Source organism: Herpailurus yagouaroundi, unplaced genomic scaffold (genome assembly GCF_014898765.1).
Source record: "Herpailurus yagouaroundi ecotype Mexico unplaced genomic scaffold, PumYag 216, whole genome shotgun sequence".
Lineage (NCBI taxonomy): Eukaryota > Metazoa > Chordata > Mammalia > Carnivora > Felidae > Herpailurus > Herpailurus yagouaroundi.
Window position 1 is genome coordinate 9,017,429 of NW_024412447.1, and position 20,215 is coordinate 9,037,643.

The 20,215-nt window shown below is 52.1% G+C and overlaps 1 protein-coding gene across 2 annotated transcripts; it reads left to right on the forward strand.

The window, feature by feature from the left end:
* Positions 1–6,013: 6,013 nt before the first annotated feature.
* Positions 6,014–19,813, forward strand: SSC4D (scavenger receptor cysteine rich family member with 4 domains). 2 transcript variants are annotated; one of them, XR_005784866.1, is made up of 11 exons: positions 6,014–6,323; positions 9,867–10,065; positions 11,816–11,851; positions 12,122–12,427; positions 13,133–13,210; positions 14,626–14,940; positions 16,089–16,166; positions 16,765–16,839; positions 16,955–17,266; positions 18,090–18,275; positions 18,790–18,899. XR_005784866.1 is itself a non-coding variant. In XM_040456087.1 (11 exons), exons 2-11 carry the CDS (start codon positions 9,900–9,902, stop codon positions 19,104–19,106), a joined length of 1,761 nt encoding a protein of 586 aa, XP_040312021.1. In that variant the 5' UTR covers positions 6,014–6,323; positions 9,867–9,899; the 3' UTR covers positions 19,107–19,813. The 2 variants fall into 2 exon arrangements, 1 of the variants encoding a protein (XP_040312021.1); XM_040456087.1 differs by having other exon boundaries at positions 18,090–18,167; positions 18,790–19,813.
* Positions 19,814–20,215: the final 402 nt, after the last annotated feature.

Below are 20,215 nucleotides of genomic sequence, written 5' to 3' on the forward strand. Positions count from 1 at the left end.
GAAGGAAGGAAGGAAGGAAGGAAGGAAGGAAGGAAGGAAGGAAGGAAAGAAGAAAGGAAGAAAGGGAAAGAGTCTAAAGTAAAAATGGAACCCACTCCCTCCCACCCACATTGTTACCAATTTGTGGTGGATCCTTCCAGACTTTTTTCCCAGATGTTATATTATATGCATATATAATCATTCAAAAATACACTTACTGGGGGCCTGGGTGGCTCAGTTGGTTGAGTGTCCGACTTTGGCTCAGGTCATGATCTCATGGTGCATGAGTTGGAGCCTCACATCGGACTCTGCACTGACAGTATGGAGCCTGCTTGGGATTCTCTCTTTCTCTCTCTCTGCCCCTCCCCCACTTGTGCTCTCTCGCCCTCAAAATAAATAAATAAGCTTAAAAAAAATACACTTGCCAAATGCAATGTGAGGTCCTGGATTGGATCCTGGAACAACAACAACAAAAAAAGACATTAATGTTAAAACTGGAAGTAACCACATGAAATCTGGGGTTTGGTTAATACTGACGGATATTACTACTGCCACAGTTCAAGCGAGATAGGATGGAGGTGTGTATCTGCGTGTGATTTCTCGAGCTCAGCACTATTGACATTTTAGCCCAGATAATTCTTTGTTGCGAAGGCCTGTCCTATGCATCGTAAGTAGCATCTATCCAGTTGTGACAACCCCAAATCTACCCTCCCCAGGTGTGACAACAAAAATGTTTCTAGAACTTGCCAAATGCCAGGGTGCCTGGGTGGCTCAGTCAGTTAAGCACATGACTCTTAATTTCGGTTCATGTCACGATCTCAGGGTTTGTGAGGTCAAGCCCCACATTGGACTCTGTGCTGATAGGGTAGAGCCTACTTGGGGTTCCCTCTCTCCCTCTCTCTCTGCCCTTCCCCCCGCTCACTTGCCCGTGCTCTCTTTTTCTCAAAATAAATAAATAAACACTTAAAAAAATAAAAGTTGCCAAATGCCCCTTTGGGCAAAATCAGCCCATTGAGAAATGTATGGCAGTACTGGAGTTGGCATGGAGGAGGTAGGAAGGGGCTGGGTTCTGGACATATTTTGAATGCAAGGTTGAAAAGACTTTCTGATGAAATGGATGCTGACGGCCAGATGCAAGAAAAAGAACAGAAAGAATGATTTCACTGGATAAATAAAATGTAGTCCATCCAGGGGCGCTTGGGTGGCTCAGTCGGTTAAGTGTCCAACTTCAGCCAGGTCACGATCTCGCGGTCCGTGAGTTCGAGCCCCACGTCGGGCTCTGGGCTGATGGCTCAGAGCCTGGAGCCTGTTTCCGATTCTGTGTCTCCCTCTCTCTCTGCCCCTCCCCCGTTCATGCTCTGTCTCTCTCTGTCCCAAAAATAAATAAACGTTAAAAAAAAAAAATTAAAAAAAAATTTTTTTAAAGAAAGAAAAGATGATATGGAAATAAATATTTAAATACATATGTACATCAAATTTAGAAAGAAAATAAAGTACTGATACGTGCTATAACATGGATGAGCCTTAAAAACTACACTAAGTTAAAGAAGCCAACACAAAAGGCCACCTATTGTAAGCTTGCATTTCTCTGAAATATCCAGAATAGGCAAATCCATGGGGACAGAAAATAAATCAGTGGTTGCTATGGGTTGAAGGGAAAGAGAATTGGGATTGACTGCTTATAGGTACAGGGTTTCTCCTTTGGGGGGCGATAAAAATGTTCTGGAATTAGATTATGGTGATGGTTGTACAGTTGTGTGACTGTACTAAAACCAACGTATTGTACACCTTGAGTTTGTTCAAGGCCTCCTGGAGGGAGTATGGGCAGAGCAGTAGGCCGGACACTAGGCCTAGGGCTCCCCTCCACTTGCCAGTCATGTTGCAATGGGCAAGTAGTTGAATCTGGTCAAGGAGACTCAAAGGGATATCTGTTGGGGGTTTTCTGGGAAAGACCTCACAGCTTTTAAAGGAGGACACAGGGGCGCCTGGGTGGCTCAGTCGGTTAACTGTCTGCCTCTTGATTTTGGCTCAGATCATGATCTCATGGTTCATGAATTCACGGACAGTGTGGAACCTGCTTGGGATTCCCTCTCTCTGCCTCTCTCTCTCCCTCTCTCTCACCCTCCCCTGCTCTCCCTCTCTCTCTCAAAATAAGCAAATAAACCCCAAAACATAGGACGGAGATAGAGATATTCTAGGTCTCAACATTGTCATATGCAGGAGATACTCAGAACCGAGGCTGCCATCTTGAGTCACCAGGGAAGGCAGCCTCATGACTCAAGAGGGCAGCCAAGAGGAGGACGATGGCAATGTAGATGGATGGGTAGCACCTGGGTCCCTGATGATGTCACTCCATGAATTCACCAATCCTGAAATGGCTCTACCTCTGGACTTCTTGTTCAGTAGATAAAGTCTCGAGCAACTTTGATTTGTGCTTTCTGTTACTTGCCGACAAAAGCACTGTCAACTGATAGAGTATCAAATGCTGCTGACACATCGAGTAATACAAGGACAACGTGCATTGACAGTACAGTGGTGAGCATAGCTGCCTTCCATGGAGTGAGAGGACGGTGGTGAAAACTTCGCTTGTCCCCTGTATCTGCTCTCCCTTCTTACACAGTAATGGAATCCTTAGCTGGGCTATGGTCAGGAGAAGTTCTGGCCATGAGATACGAGAAGGCTTATGGTCATAGCCTTTAAGGAAGGAGCATGAAAAAGCCCTCCATTTCTCCTTTCTTTCCCCTTTTGTTGCCTGTTACGGACTAAATGTATCCCTCCAAAATTCATGCTGAATCCCTGACCCCAAATGTGGCTATTTATGGAAATAGGACCTTTAGGGGGTAATTTAAATTACTTTAGGTCATAAGGGTAGGGCCCTCATCCCATGGGATTAGTGTCCTTATAAGAAGAGACACCGGTGGGGCGCCTGGGTGGCGCAGTCGGTTAAGCGTCCGACTTCAGCCAGGTCACGATCTCGCGGTCCGTGAGTTCGAGCCCCGCGTCGGGCTCTGGGCTGATGGCTCAGAGCCTGGAGCCTGTTTCCGATTCTGTGTCTCCCTCTCTCTGCCCCTCCCCCGTTCATGCTCTGTCTCTCTCTGTCCCAAAAATAAATAAACGTTGAAAAAAAAAAATTTAAAAAAAAAAAAAAAAAAAAAAAAAGAAGAGACACCGGAGAGTGCTCCCCACCCCGATGTGAGAACACAGAGAGAAGGCAGCCATTCGTCAGCCAGGAGGAGGGTCCTCACTAGGGACCAAACCCTTCCAGAACCCTTGATCTTGGACTTCTAGCCTCTCCAGAACTGTGAGAGAATAAATCTCTGTGGTTTAAGCCTCATGGTCTATGGCATTTTGACGTGCAGCTGACTGATGTATCTACCAAAATAAAAGCGTAATGGCAGGGGCTGTGGTGGAAGACATCCAGACGGCAAACAGACACATGAAAGGATGTCAACCCAAAATGTGAACCCAATGTGAACCCCCAAAAAACAAACAATCCAGTGAAGAAATGGGCAAAAGACACGAAGAGACACTTTTCCAAAGAAGACATCCAGATGGCCAACAGACACATGAAGAGATGTTCAACATCACTCATCAGCAGGGAAACACACATCAAAACCACAATGAGACACCACCTCACACCTGTCAGAATGGCTAAAATTAACAACTCAGGAAACAACAGATGTTGGCAAGGATTCAGAGAAAGAGGAACCCTTTTGCACTGCTGCCAGGAATGCAAACTGGTGCAGCTGCTCTGGAAAACAGTGTGGAGGTTTCTCAAAAAATTAAAAATAGAGCTACCCTGTGACCCAGCAATTGCTCTATTACGTATTAATCCAAAGGATACAAAAATGGGATTCGAAGGGACACATGCACCCCAATGTTTATAGCAGCATTATCGATAATGGCCAAATAATGGAAAGAGTCCAATGTTCATCGACAGATGAATGGATAAAGAAGATGTTGGTGTGTATATATATATGTGTATGTATACACACACACACACACACACACACATATATATAATGGTATATTGTATATTGGTGATCAAAAAGAATGAAATGGTACCATTTGCAACAATGTGGATGGAACTAGAGTGTATTATGCTAAGCGAAATAAGTCCGAGAAAGACAAATATCATATGATTTCACTCATACGTAGAATTTAAGAAACAAAACAGATAAATGTAGGGGAAATGAAGGAAAAATAAGATAAAAACAGAGAGAAAGGAAAACCAGAAGAAACTCTTAAATACAGAGAACAGAGTTGCTGGAGGGGTGTTGGGAGGGGGGATGGGCTAAGTGGGTGGTGGGCACTAAGGAGGGCATTTGTTGGGATGAGCACTGGGTGTGGTATGTAAGTGATGAATCACTGAATTCTACTCCTGAAATCATTATTACACTGTATGTTAACTAAGTTGGATTTAAATTAAAAAAAAAAAAAAAAGCCCAATGTGAAGAATCCAGTTGGGAAAGAGCAGCTGAATATGGGAAGAGAAGACGCACAGATGGAGAGAGGGAGGTCCTCGACGAGGCAGAAAGACACGGGGTTTGGACAGCGGGGAACATCTCCTCAGGCCAGGGTAGAAAGGAAGCAGCAGGAGGAAAGGAGGGGTGGGCGCAGACCCACGAGGGGATACAGGTTTGGGAGCAGGGTGATGGCAGACCTCCCCTCAGAGGTTTTCCTTCTCTGAGAAATGGAAAGCATGATCAGGCCCAAGAGCCAGGAAGCAAAGTCCTGAGAGGCGCCGGGCTGTGTCTCCCTTTTCCTCTCTTGTCTTCATCTTCCCAACCTGCAGGATAAACAGCTTGGTCTGCACCCCTAGTCCCCAAACTTGTTTGATTCTCAGGAAGTTTTCAAAAATACACTTTTGGGGGGCGCCTGGGTGGCGCAGTCGGTTGAGCTTCCGACTTCAGCCAGGTCACGATCTCGCAGTCCGTGAGTTCGAGCCCCGCGTCAGGCTCTGGGCTGATGGCTCGGAGCCTGGAGCCTGTTTCCGATTCTGTGTCTCCCTCTCTCTCTGCCCCTCCCCCGTTCATGCTCTGTCTCTCTCTGTCCCAAAAATAAATAAATGTTGAAAAAAAATTAAAAAAAAAATAAATAAAAAAAATAAAAATACACTTTTGGGAGGCCCTACCCATGAATCTCTGGGGTTAGAAGTGGCGGGGGCAGGAATCTGTGTGTGTGTGTGTGTGTGTGTGTGTACATACATGTATGTATATATGTGCATGCATACATGTACACACATACATGTGTGTACATGTATACATGCACATACATATATATATATATATATATATATATATATATATATATATAAAACATGTATTTAGTTTTGAGATAGTGCAAGTGGGAGTGAAAGAGAGGACAGAAGATCCAAAGCGGGCTCTGTGCTGACAGCAGTGAGCCTGATGTGGGGCTCAAATTCATGAACTGCGAGATCATGACCTGAGTGGACGTTGGACAGACGCTCGACCGACTGAGCCACCCAGGTGCCCCCAAGGAATCTGTATATATTTTTAAAGTGGCCCCGGGGCTGATGTGGGTGCACTGCCCTGCGGAGGCGAGAGGCGCTTCAGCTTTGAGAGTTTGTTGTTCCAGTGGGAAGGTGCAGAATTCTAGCACAGCATTTCATGGGAGCTGCAAACTATAGAATAAGCCTCCTGCCACTTCTTGTCACCTATAACTACAACAGCCCCAAAGCTCAAAGGGTAACTCAAGAGGAACAACAGCAAGGCACAATCAGCAGCAAGATCAGGGCCCTGCCTGAACGCGAAGCCCACCGCATACACTCTGGCTCCTGTGACCATGTTTCCAACCCCCCAGTGGGACGTGGGTCAGGGCTTAATCAAGGGGACTCCCAGGCGGCAACAGTTGGAGCAGGGCTGTTGCAGGAGCTCAGGGATGCTTGGCAGAGCTGCCTTTCTGAAACCTGAGCCCTGGGGGTAGGGGGAAGGGGAAGGAGGGGCTGCCTGGCCCTGGGAATCCACGCCTGCCTCCCCCCCTGCGCCGCCCCCCCACCCCTGCAGCTGGGAGCTCCTCCTCTGCCTGGATGTCCCTTCTCTGGGGCTGCTCCAGACTGTGCGGGTCACCTCCACTCTCCCTTTGCCTCCCTCTGCCCCTGAGGTCTGGTGGGGACAGGCTGGGGCCACGAGTGAGCTCCATGGACGGGGACTTGGCCTCAGCTTATCTTCCAGCTTTGGAAAGGAAAGAAGAAAGGACTGTGCTGATTTGCATTTGGGGGATTCTTCCCCCTCCTAAACTACTGGGGGCAGAAAAAGTGATTTGAGATTTAACCTTGGATTGACCGTGGAAGAAGGGACAGAAAGAGCCCAACATTCACCCAGGTATGAATACTTCACTTCTGCTAGTGTGTGTGTGTGTGTGTGTGTGTGTGTGTGTGTGTGTGTGTGTGAGAGAGAGAGAGAGAGAGAGAGAGAGAGAGGGAGGGAGAGAGGGAGGATGACAAGTTTTCTACTGGTCGGATGTGGAATTGCCCTTGATGATATCCCGGGCCCCTCTGACTGCTTCATTCTATGATTCTGCAGCCCTAAACTTCATTCAGTCATTCAACAAACATTTCCTGAGTGTCCACCCTGTGCCAGATGGTGCCATTGAACGAGATCTGGCACTTGCCCCAAAAAAGGTCCACAGATAGTAGTAACAATAGCAGTAGCTCCCACGCATACGGTGGGTCAGGCACTGGGCTAAACCTTCTATAAACTTTAGCTCTTTAGGGGCACCTGTGTGGCTCAGTAGGTTAAGCGTCCAATTTTGGCTCAGGTCATGATCTCACGATTTGGGAGTTTGAGCCCTGCGTTGGGCACTCTGCTGTCCGCACAGAGCCAGCTTCAGATCCTCTGTCTCCCTCTCTCTCTGCCCCTCCCCTGCTGTGCTGTCTCTCAAAAATAGGTAAACGTTTAGGGAAAAAAAAAAAAAAAACCCAAAACTTTAGCTCCTTTGACCTAGCCACAATCGTCAGAGCTAAGTATATTACTAACCCCATTTAACAGATTACAATAGTGAGGCTTAGTGAGGTGAGATCACAGAGCTGGTTGGTGGTGGAACTGATGCTTCTGACCACTGTGCTGTGCTGCCTGGCCCGCCCTGTAAAGGCAGAAGATGAACTAATAACACACAAAAGGAGGGAGTGTGAGAGCTTCAGAGAGTCACAGTTCCCGGAGGGCAGGGAACAGTTAAGTCTCATTTCCACCAAGGGTCCCAGGGGTGAAGCAGGGGCAGGCCCAGATCACTATGGAGTCCCTCAGCAAAGACAGGCCCGTGACTACGCCTCCTTGGAGTCCTCAGTCCCCATCTCCCAGCTGTCCCGGGTCAGGCAGAGGGAATACAAAAGCTGATTATTCCACTGGGGGCTGTTCTGGGCCCCATGAATGGAGTATTGAAAACCCTGTGTCCACATCCAGATAGGTTTTCAATCTCTCCCCAACAAGACTGTTTGTATACCCGGACGGAGGCCAAGCCAGGGGGAAATGGCAGGGGTCTCCTGCCGGGAGGTATCTCCCTCTCAATGTAGCCCAAACAGACCCATCCTCTAAACCAGGCCCCCATCTCCCCCCAGCCGTCGCATCACTGTCCATGCGCTGTATCGGCCTCTTGCTGGAGGTCTGTCAGGAAAGGGGACCTAGGGTCTTACTGGGACGTGCTTACATGGTGCAAATGTTCACTGAGTTGCATGCGTAGGATTTACACATGCTGGAGCTTGTATACCTCACTCCAAAATTTGTTTATTTTTAAGGAATCTCTACACCCAACGTGGGGCTCAAACTCACAACGCTGAGATTAAATGTCGCATGCTCTTGGGGCACCTGGGAGGCTCAGTCGGTTAAGTGTCCGACTTCAGCTCAGGTCATGATCTCACGGTTTGTGAGTTCGAGCCCGTGGCGGGCTCTGTGCTGACAGCTTGGAGCCTGGAGTTTGCTTCGGATTCTGTGTCTCCCTCTCTCTCTGCCCCTCCCTTGCCTCTGCTCACACTCTGTCTCTGTCTCTCTTAAAAATAAATAAACATTAAAAAAAAAAAAAAAAAGAGTCGCATGCTCTTCTGACCAAGCCAGCCAGGCACTCCTACTCAATCCAAAATACATGTTTTAGGTTTATTTATTTATTTTGAGAGAGAGAGAGAGAGCAGGGGAGGAGTAGAGGGAGAGGGAGAGAGAGAGAGAATCCCAAGCAGAATCCGATGCGAGGTTCAAACTCACAAACCGTGAGATCATGACAAGAGCAAGACCTGAGCTGAAACCAAGAGCCAGGTGCTAACCTGACTGAGCCACCCAGGTGCCTCTCAATCCAAAATTTAAAAAATAATCTTCAAGGCCTTCCCACCCCAAAAGGGCAGAGCCTCTCAAATGTCACCTATTCTCCTAGCCCTTCACCATTTTGGCATATTTGAGAGTCATGGGAACCATACGTCCTTGACTGTTTGTTTTTTTTTTTTCCCTTAAATTGATTCTTTTCTTCTGATTTATTTATTTTGCGGGGAGGGGAGTGCAAGTGAGTGAAGAACAGAGAGAGAGACAAATCCCAGGAGGGACAGAGAGAGAGAGAGAGAGGGGGGGGGGAGAGACGGAGAGAAGCGGGGCTCACTCGAAGTGGGCTTGTGCTTACCCAAAGCAGGGATGAGCTAACCTGATGCCGGACTCGAACTCCCCAACTGTGAGATCATGACCTGAGCCAAAGTCAGATGCTTAACGACTGAGCCACCCAAGCTCAGGTGCCCTCATTTCTTCTGATTTGTATTAACTTTTTTTTTTAAATGTTATTTTATTTATTTTAGACAGAGAGAGGGCACAGGAGCAGGGAAGGGGCAGAGAGAGGGAGAGAGAGAATCCCATGAACTGCGAGATCATGACCTGAGCCAAAATCAAGAGTTAGACATTTAACCAACTGAGCCATCCAGGTGCCCCTGATTTAAATTAACTTTAAAAATAAACTTTATAGGAGTGCCTGGGTGGCTCAATTGGTTGAGCGTTGGTCTTTGGCTCAGGTCATGATCTGGGTTTGTGAATTCGAGCCTCGCGTCGGGCTCTGTGCTGCCAGCTCGGAGCCTGGAGCCTGCTTCGGATTCTGTGTCTCCCTCTCTTTCTGCCACTCCCCTGCTCATGCTCTGTGTCTCTCTATCAAAAATAAATAAAATGTAAAAAAATAAATAAATAAATAAATAAAAATAAACTTTATAATGCTCCAAATAAATGGAAAACCAGAATCCTTTACTATAAACAGAAAGCATTGTAAAAAAAAAAAAAAAAAAAAAAAAAAGAAAGAAAGAAAGAAAGAAAGAAAGAAAATAGGGGTGCCTGGTGGCTCAGTTGGTTAGGCGTCTGACTCTTGATTTCAGCCCATGTCATGATTTTGGCTCAGAACATGATCTTGGCTCAGATCAGGGTTTCGAGGTTCGTGGCTTCAAGCCCTGCACCAGGCTCCACGCTGACAGTGCAGAGCCTGCTTGGGATTCTCTCTCTCCCTCTCTCTCTACCCCTCCCCTCCCCTCTCTCAATAGAGAAAGAAAGAAGACAATAGTAGACATCCTTTCATCTCCCACTAAAATTATGTGGATTACCACCATTGGCACCAGCACCAGGCTTTGGGATACGGTGCCCTGGAGGATAAACCCTGAGCCCTCGGCACAGACTCCGGGCCTGTGATGCTTTGGGACCAGGCAGCAGTCCAACTTTGTCTCCTGCCGTGGCTCTCACACACCCTCTGCTCCAGCCAGACCTAAATCTTGTGCTCTACCCTCAGAGAGCCCAGCTGTTGCCCCCGCCGCCTCCGCCTCCACTCAGAATGCCGAATCCAAGCGGAAATGTCACATCCCCCTGAGGCTCTCGCTGAGCCCCTTCCAGCTGGAGGATGTGACTTAGGATCTTTATTTCCAGATGTTCCAGCTGTGACTTCTCCACCACCCCTTGATGGGACCATCTGAACGGCCATCCACTGGCTGGATGCACGAGGAAGCAGAGATGCGAATTGGTCCCCAGCCAGCAGAGAAGAGCAGGGGGCGGGGGCTGGGAGACTGGAGCACTGGCTCTTCACGCCTCCCCCCGGCCCTGTCCTTCCTCCTCCTTTTGCCGCTGGGTGAGTGCCCTCCCCCCTCAACCCCGGACCCTTCCCTTGTCTGGCTCTTGGTTTTCCCAGCTGTAAAATTATGGTTTGTGAATGAGATTGTTTCCGAAGTTCTTTTCAGCTCTGACATTTGTTCAGGGTTGATGAAATCTAAGGGTCTGTCTGAGTTGGGGAAGTGGAGGGCTTGGTGCTGGAGGTGAGGGCTCGATGTAAACAGGGTCTGGGCGGTTAGGGGACACCGGAAATAGGGAAGGAGGGAAAGGAGTGGGCTCACCAATGGCTGTTGGAAAGGCAGCTGGTGGAATACATAGAACCAAATGACCTAGGGGCCATGCTAACTTGAGAAAGAAGCAACCGAGTCTCAGTTTCTTCATCTGTAAAATGGGCACACCAGTACACACCTCAGAGCTTTGTCCTAAGGATTCTATGAGGCGCCTGGAGGCACATGAAGGTGCCTGAGAACCGTCACACCCTGCGCACAAGTGAGAGGCTTTTATGGGCTTGTCAATTTCCCACGCTGGGCCAGTTTCCCTGTTTCCTACCACCTCCCCCCACCCCACCCCAGGCCATGTGCCCAGAATTGTTCTCGGCTCTATTCTTTGTTCTCTGTGTGGCCTTGAGCAAGTGGCCTCACTTCACTAAACCAGAAGTTTCCTCGTGCGTGAAATCCTACCTACCTTACGCGTCCCACTGGTTAAGTTAGCCAGGCCACATAAAGCAATGGGCACAGTGCCTGACTTACACATAATGAGAGCTGAAGCAGAAGGCCTTGTATAGGTAAATCTTTGGGGGGATATCCTAATAAATCCCAAAGCCAATTGGCACACTTAAGACAGAGCTACTGACCATCTGCTGAGTAATACCAGGAAACACACAGACAGGCAGGGCCACATCACCAGGCAGAAGACCCAAGAAGGCTTGGAGACTGTGTCCAGAGATTGAGAGGAAACCGCATTTCTAGCTGAAGGCTCCAGGAAGGCTCTCCAGGGGCAGGGACTCCGAGCAATATCTAGAAGGATCTGCAGGCTCTAACGAGCAGAACTGTTCAAGTAGACGAGACTGCAGGGTTAAAGACCCAGAGACAAGACTGATGGGAAATTAAGAAGTAAAGGAAGGTGGGACTCCTGGCTGGCTCAGCGGGTGGAGCGTGCAACTCCTGATTTTGGGGTTGTGAGTTCCAGCCCCACGCTGGCTGTAAAGACTACTTAAAGAAATTTTTTTTCAACGTTTATTTATTTTTGGGACAGAGAGAGACAGAGCATGAACGGGGGAGGGGCAGAGAGAGAGGGAGACACAGAATCGGAAACAGGCTCCAGGCTCTGAGCCATCAGCCCAGAGCCCGACGCGGGGCTCGAACTCACGGACCGCGAGATCGTGACCTGGCTGAAGTCGGACGCTTAACCGACTGCGCCACCCAGGCGCCCCCTGTAAAGACTACTTTAAAAAAAATTACTTAAAAATAAAATATTTCAAAAAATAAAAAAAGAAGTGAGGGGAAGCTGGCTAAAAGGCTTTGTAGAGAAAGCTCAGGATCTGGGACTCCTGCAGGAAATGGGGAGTCTTTGAGGCACTTCACAGTGGAGGGGGAGAAGCAGACAGACCCATTTCAGGCAGGGAGAGAGAAGAGAAGCTTGGAAAAGGCAGGGAAAGTGAAGAGGAGGGGGATGATGGTAAGGATCATGGGGGGAAAGGAGGCTGTTCCCAGGGCCCTTGGCCAAGGGTGGGGGCAGAGGGACCAATGCTTTTTCTCATTCTGTTTCAGCCAGCGCCCTACAGCCCACCCCACTGCCCTTTCCAGGTAGGTGCCCCTGCCCCTCCTGCCCATACCCTGCCCTACCCCCAGGTACCCAGATGAGCAGACGGAAGGCCTCAGGGAATGACAACTAACCAGCCCTCCGTAACTCTAGATGCCCCCAAAGAGATTGCGCTAGTCTCCCCATTTTACAGAGAGGGAGAAATAAGGCCCGGAAGGGACTGACCGTAAGGCTCCCACGGCTTCGCAGCAAGGTGGGCGTCCTGCACATCAGGCCCAGCAATCCCCCTGGTGCCAGCCCAACCCTCTCCACAGAGCTGAGGCTGGTGGGGGGCCCGAGCCGCTGCCGGGGGCGCCTGGAGGTCTTGCACGGCGGCTCCTGGGGCAGCGTCTGTGACGATGACTGGGATGTGGTGGATGCCAACGTGGTGTGTCGACAGCTGGGCTGCGGCCTGGCACTGCCCGTGCCGCGGCCCCTTGCCTTCGGCCAAGGCCGAGGCCCCATCCTGCTGGACAACGTGGAGTGTGGCGGGCAGGAAGCTGCGCTGAGCCAGTGCGGCAGCCGAGGCTGGGGCGTCCACAACTGCTTCCACTACGAAGATGTGGCTGTCCTGTGCGATGGTAAGCAGAGACCTGTGACCCGGGAGGGCGGGCAGCAGGGTTGTATGTACGAATGAAGGGACTGGCATGGCAGAAGAACAATCCAGAGGTGGCATTGCATGGTGTGGGGGAGGAGCCCCGGCCTCGTTGTCAGGGTCCCAGCGGCCCTTCTGCCTCATTGTGCGATCCTGGCTGAAAGAAAACCAGCATTATTGCTTCTATGTGGGGCCTTGATGGTTCCAGCCGAGCTCTCTCCCCATTTTGACAATCAAACAATTGGGGTCAACACTGGCAGTGAGGTCCGTTTGGTGTGGAGCTGCAGCAGACATCTCTGAGAGGCGTTGACCTTAAGAGTATTGGTTCTAGTTTTCAAGAAAATCGCCTGGTGGGCTCATTAAATAAAATACAGACGGTGGCCCCATCCCAGAGTTTCTGATTCTGCAGCTCTGCGGTGGGGCCTGGGAATTTGCATTTCTAATAAGTTCTCAAGTAACGTAATGTTGCTCTAAGAACACAAAGAACTTGTCTGAAGCTACTGCTTTCTGGACTCAGGGGGCCCCTTCTCCTCTCATACCCCAGGGTTCCTGGCTTTGACCCTTTGTGTGGCCAGAGGCCCTATGGCAGGTACCTTAGGGGTCCATGCCCTGCTGCTCACACATCCGGTGTGAGGATGAAGAACAGAAAGATCCATGTATCCTCCTCCCTTCCACCCTGCTTCCTTCCCAGAATTCTTGCCCACGCAGCCCCCAACAAGGAAAGTGTTAACCAGTAGGGCGCCCCCTACAACTCCCCAGAATGGGAAAGGTAAGTAAGGGCAACATGGGGACCACCTGGGTCATAGGAGAAGGACCCCGAGAGGAGTCTGCCACCCTTACCTTTGATGGTGGGAAGAGAGGGATTACCAATGGGTGAGCTGGGACATTCCCTTCCCATCCTGCCCCTTGCAGGCCCCCAGGCTGCTCACAGTCTGGCTAGGGAAAGAGGAGGCATTCCTGTGGGGTGATTAAAAATAGCACAGGGGCTCCGACTGACTTCAGCTCAGGTCATGATCTCACGGTTTGTGAGTTCGAGCCCCACGTCCGGCTGTGCAGACAGCTCAGAGCCTGGAGCCTGCTTGGGGTTCTGTGCCTCCCTCTCTCTTTGCCCCTCCCCCGCTCACACTCTGCCTCTCTGTCTCTCTCTCTCTCTTTCAAAAGTAAATATTAAAAAATATATTTTTAAAAAAAGTCAGCACAGGGGCACCTGGGTGGCTCGATAGGTTAAGGGTCCAACGCTTGATTTTGGCTCACGTCATGATCTCATGGTTTGTGGGTTCGAGCCCAGTGTTGGGCTCTGTGCTGACAGTGCAGAGCCTACTTGGGATTCTGTCTCTCCCTCTCTCCTGCTCCTCTCTCTTGCATGCTATTTCTCTCAAAATAAATAAACTTAAAAAAAATAGTCAGCTGAGGGCACCTGGATGGCTTGATTATTTACACATAAGACTCTTGGTTTTGGCTCAGGTCATGACCTCACTGTGAGTTTGAGCCCTGTGTCAGGCTCCGTGCTCCTGGTGCAGAACCTGCTTGGGATTCTCTCTCTCTCTCTGCACTCCTCCCGCATACACACACACACACACACACACACACTCTCTCTCTCTCTCTCTCTCTCTCTCTCTCTCTCTCTCAAAATAAACTTAAAAACCAGCACAAGTTGCTAAAGAGGTGAGGACTGGAGCTTAATCCAATGGGAGACTCAGATATGTACAGAAATATGGATAATGACGGAGAACGAGAAAATGAAAAGTGCCCCCAAAGAGGGACAGATTAAGCAAGGAAGCCCAGAGGAGGAAGAGGGTCTCACCTACTAGAGATATGGGAGGGCTTCCTAGAGGAAGAATTGTTGGCAATGCACCTGGAAAGGTGAGGCTCCTTTCACTACAGGAGTAAGTGAGGAAACAGCAGAGTGTGGACTGGTACCAGGAAGGTTGGTTTGAGGCAGAAAATGACCCAGTCAAAGCCAGTTTGTCCTGATCCCACAAACCTCCCCCAATCTGGGACTGTGAGGAGGAAGTGCCTTCGGGTAATTGGGTGAGAAGCTTCTCCTTGGTTTTAGGTGCTGGGGTCCCATGCACTGTGGGTACGTGGAGGGCCTGAGGCATTGGGGAAGCACTGGATTGGGTGCACTGTTGGTGGGGGAGGCACAGCCCTGTGGGAAATGCTCCCGGCCCGCCCCCCCACCAGGTGAGGGCAGCGTGCGCCTGGTTGGGGGCGTGGGCCCGTGTCAGGGCAGAGTCGAGATCCTTCATGGTGGCCTGTGGGGCACGGTCTGCGACGACGACTGGGGGCTGCCGGATGCTGCTGTGGTCTGCCGCCAACTGGGCTGTGGGGCGGCCCTGGCCGCCACCACCAACGCCTTCTTCGGTTATGGCACGGGGCACATCCTTCTGGACAACGTGCACTGCGAAGGCAGCGAGCCCCGCTTGGCAGCCTGCCTAAGCCTGGGCTGGGGTGTGCACAACTGCGGCCACCACGAGGACGCCGGCGCGCTCTGCGCAGGTGCGGGTTCGGGGGCGGGGCTGGGCGGGGACCGGGGCGGGGCCCCGTCCTGACGCGAGCGGAGGCGGAGGCGGAGCGGGGCGGAGCGGGGCGGGGCGGGGCGGAGCGGGGCGGGGCGGGGCGGGGCGGGGCGGGGCCGGGCGGGGCTTGGTGGCTCCCCCCCATGCACCCCAGTGCTTTCCGGGAAGGCCCCAAAATTACTTTTAACGTCTCAGTACTGCTCAGTACTGCTCTAGAAGTGCCTCTGAAAGTCCCAGTACTCTTTGTGGTAGGTTTCACGGTATTGTGCCACCAATACTCCAGAATTATTTAGCAGTACCCCAAGAAAGCCTCCGGAATTTTCTAGCAATTTCTAAGTGCTCTTCATGGAATACTCCAGAGTAAAGTAATAGTACTCTAGAATTACCCCAGAGCTACTCCAGAATTCTCTCACTGTAGCCCAGGTATGCCCCCAGAATTACCAAGCATAGCCGTCTGTAATCCTTTGTAATCTGTAACCACAATAGTGTGTTCACCCACCTGGTCCCTCTCCCATTTTGAGATTTTTCCTGAGCAAATAGGAATAATAGGGCCAGTAATGGCACTTCACAGATGGACTCCACTCTATAGCATATAAATTGTTTGCTCTGCCTCACAGCACACCAGGGGCCATTATTCCTGGTTTACAGATGGGAAAGCTGAGGCCCAGTGAGGCAGAGCCTTACCCACGGTCACATAGTGAGTCCTGGCAAAGCCACAGCTAACCTTGCTGCACAGTCTCCAGCATGACTCTTGCCCTTTCTAGTCCTATTTTATCTGCAAGATGGGGATGAGTCTTGTGCTGTAAGCCCCTCAGGACTGTGCATGGCCCTCCCTGGTGGATAAGGCCTTCTCTCTCTCTTGGACACACACTGGGCTTCTGAAAACACTGGAGAGAAACGAAAGCATGTGTGTCAAAGCCCTTTATAAACTGCAATGTGGACACCTGTGCACCAAAAGCAAATTACAAACACTGTCAAGTAGGGCAGATCCCCCCCCCCCCACCCCAGTTTGGGAATAAAATCTGTTGTGCTCTCCACGGAGACCCTCCCATCCTCCCCTGATGGCGCAAGGCTGACCCGGAACCAAAACCTTGGCCTCTGACGCTGCTCCCTTCTCTCCTGCTCTAGTCCTGGGCCCCCCGACTCTCACCGCACTACCACCCTTGGCCACAAGAGAGGACTGGGCCTGGCACACAGAGCCAGAAGGTAAGGAGCCCAGCCTTCTGGGCTGGAATGGTAGGGACAAGGCAGACAGGGCTGGGAAATAGAAAGGCTGTTCTGGATCTACCGGAAGGCGGCCCTGGCTAGCCGACCAGGACTTTCCGCCCGATGGTAAAGAGGTGGGCGAGAGAATCACGAGCAGATGGAGCAAGGATGAAATCCAGAGCTCTGAAAAGTTCAGCAAGGTGGGAGGAGGCAGTAAGAGATTTCTTCAAAGCTCTGAGGTACAATTTGGGTGGGTGCTGAGGTTGGAAATCGAGAGACCTTGTGAGAGGGTTGAGCTAAAGGTTGACCTTGTGAGAGGGTTGAGCTAAAGGTTGAATGAAGGCTAGAAGCACATTGGGAATCCCGTCTGGAACTATCATTGAGATTCAAATTAGAATAATGCCTGGAAACAGGATTCGGTTCATTCCAATCAAGTTTCCTGAGGACCACACCGGACTACACGGCGACACTAGGATTGAGGCTGAGTGTGGGGTGCAGGTGTGGTACAGCTGGGGGCTCGTAGGCATCGCTGTGCCCTGTTGTAGGCCAGAAGGCCTCCTCGTCCCCTTCACATGCTCTAGAGGCCCTGTCTCTGCAGCTACAGGAGTTGGTGCCCTGCCTTCCAGGGAGATGGCACTGTTCACCACAGCCACCTGGGTCGCGGGGAAAAAAAGTAAGTGGCAGAGCCAGGGTCCTGTGGGGGTCGGAGAGGGGTAGGGCCGGGGCTCTGTCCGGGAGCCAGCGGCCCCAGCCCAGCCCCTATGGCCACGGGCCTGTGCGCCCCGCAGGCGGGCGGCTGCGGCTGGTGGGCGGTCCGGGCCCGTGCCGCGGCCGCGTGGAGGTGATGTACGCCGGGGGCTGGGGCACCGTGTGCGACGATGACTGGGACTTCGCGGACGCGCGTGTGGCCTGCCGCGAGGCGGGCTGCGGGCCTGCGTTGGGCGCCACGGGCCTCGGCCACTTCGGCTACGGGCGCGGCCCCGTGCTGCTGGACAACGTGGGCTGCGCCGGGACGGAGGCCCACCTGAGCGACTGCTTCCACCTGGGCTGGGGCCAGCACAACTGCGGCCACCACGAAGATGCCGGCGCGCTCTGCTCAGGTGAGGTGGCGGCGGGACCGCGCACTGCCGCGCGGGCGGGGCCGCGCAGCACGGCCTCCCGGGAATGGGCGGGGCCGCGCGCAGACGCGTACTGCGGCGCAGGCGGGGTAAGGCTGCCTCTGAGAAATGGGCGGGGCCGTGCGTGAGGGCTCTCTGCGGCACTGCAGCGTGAGAGGGGCTGGAGAGGACGCGCACTCCGCAGAGAGGCGGAGCCCGACCATAGACGCGCGCTGCGGCTGCGCAGCATGGGCGGAGCCGGGAAGGGAGCGCCCTCTGCAGTGAGAGGGGGGTAGGGCTTGGGGCGGGCGCGCCCGCTGCGGCAGTGAGGGGAGGGCGAGAGGCGGAAAGCTAGGGACAAAGTCTGGAAATCTGTGTGAAGGGAGGGGCAGGGTCTCTTTCTATCTGCTGAGTCAAGGACCCGCAAAGCTCTAGGAAGCAGAGTTGATCAGCTTTCGGGGAGCAAGCGTCTGACCTTTGAGAATCAATGGAAAGGGGTGTTTGTAGAGTCTGACCTATTTTAAAATGCTCCTGTTTATTGATTGGTGTGGGAAATGAGATCTTCACCCTCCTTTGGTGCCCTTGGCCTAGGAGCCTTGGCCACAAAGGGGTAGCTACAAAGGGTCCTGCTTTGGTTTCCAGGGTGAAAGAATCACAACCCCATTTCTGATCCAAGTGGCAGAAAGCAGTTCTCCTTCAGGGTCCTGTGAGGCCCTTCCTGTCCCTTAATCAGGCTCCCCTTGGGAGGGTAGAAGGTAACCTGGCCTCAAGGAACATGTTCCCTAATGTGACAGCCACCTCTTTTTCTTTGTCCTTGCTGAGCCAGGCCCAGAGGAGCTAGGACTTCAAGTCCAGCAGGATGGTTCTGAGACCACCCGGGCGCCCACTCCTCGGCCCAGGGACGGTAGGTGCCCACAGCCCCAAAGATGGAAGTAGAGGCGTTAGGATCGGAAGGACCAGAACTGGGGGAGATCACAGCCTGAGGTTACACAGCTCAGCAGATTTGTACCAGGTTTGAGAACCTTTGTTTTGTGTTAGTCTCTGTTCTCGTTAATAAGGGTATGGTATCCAGAAGAGGGAAGTGGGTTTTAAGGGAGCAATCTTAGAGATTTCTAGAGATGGGATCAAAATAAGGGGCTCCTTCCTGAAGAGATGAAAGGAAAGAATTCAATTTTAAGCCTGTGGGTGAGGGGAGATGATAACCTCCAGGGGACACAAGCACAGTCTCCAGAGAGTGGCACTGGGGCCGAGGGTCTGGGGTTATGGACAGAGGACTAAGGAAAGAGCAGACATGAAGCACTCAGCAGGGACACAGCACCCCACAAAGGCTCGTACACATTCTTCCAGTCCAGAGACTGAGTCTAGACTGCCACCCAGCTTATTTTAACCTGATTTATCTGCCCTTGTCCATCGGCCCCCAGAGCAATGCTGTGTCTGACATCACTACCCTTTGCCTTTTCTGTCTACCCCTTTCATGGCCTGGCATGGGCCAGCCCCTTCCAGCCCTGGGCCTTGTCTCTCCACAGGGCACCTGCGTCTGGCCAATGGAGCCCACCAATGTGAGGGGCGCGTAGAACTCTTCCTAGGGCAACGGTGGGGCACTGTTTGCGATGACGCTTGGGACCTGCGGGCAGCCACTGTCCTGTGCCACCAGCTGGGCTGTGGCCAGGCCCTGGCAGCCCCCGGCGAGGCCCACTTCGGCCCGGGCCGAGGCCCTATCCTCCTGGACAATGTCAAGTGCCGTGGGGACGAGAGTGCCCTTCTGCTCTGCTCTCACATCCGCTGGGATGCCCACAACTGTGACCACAGTGAAGACGCCAGTGTCCTGTGCCAGCCATTGTGACCCAGCCCATTCTGCAGACCATCTCTTCTGGGAGCCTGCTGTGGCCTGCCCCTCTTCCTCCAGGAAGCCCTCCTCCTCTGACAACTTCAGTTCACTCTGCCCTTCCCTCCTCTTGCCTGGGAGAGAGCCTATTCAGAGAGTGTGGTCCTGCATGGGGGAGCCTGGCTCTACCCAGGTGACATCACCTGTCACCAATTATTGTGGGCCCAATTCAGTAAGAGTTCCCACTTGCTGCTCAGCCAGAATATAAAATGGGGGGAAGGGAATGACTCATAACTGTTTTCTTCGGTGGGGCTCCTGTTACAACACCTGACCCTGCCTTCCTGGACCCTGGTCCAGGAGGCTCAGGGGCTCTCTATAAATGGAGTATCCCCCCTCTCCCCAACCCATATTGGGAGCCCCAAGAAGAGGGAAGGCAGGAGAGACCCACAGCTCTTACCTTAGACTGCCTGTGGCTGCAGAAGAACCTGGGTCATTGCCCTGGCCTTCTCCGTGAGGGCCCAGACTCAGATGGTGCTTGGCTGGACAAGGGGACTGGAGGGGCCAAAGCAGGGACAGCGGCCCCTCCCTGCAGCTGGAACCAACATCTCTGATTTATGCTGCCCCCACCACAGAGCCTCCACTTTGCAGTAGCGAAGAACCCTGGGGGCCTGTAGCCACCTGTTTATAGGTGCCAAGTCAATAAAGCATTGTCCCCCCCACCCCCCACTCCTGTCTTTTTACTTGCGGGCACAAGTGTATCATTTGTGGCAGCAGCAAAGACTGGTTAGAACTCTCTGGAGGAAACCGGCTCGGGGATGGAGGGCCGTGCAAGAGCATCATCAGAGAGCTCTCAGCAGGCCCGCACAGTCTTAGAAGTGCTGACTCGCAGTATGAGGCCTGTAAGGCCCCAGAGGGTCCCCAAGCCCACCCCTGCTTTCCTTTTGCATATAGAGAAACTTAAGTCCTGCAGAAGGAAAGGGTCTGCTCCAAGACACGTTGCAAGGTGGGAGAGGCACTAGAGCAATACTCAAGAAAAAGCAGGGAGATAAGAGCAAAGCAGCACAGGGGCGTCCCTGGGGGCTGCTCTTGGGGCACCTCACCTGGAGCTCCAGGGGCAGAAAGAAGTG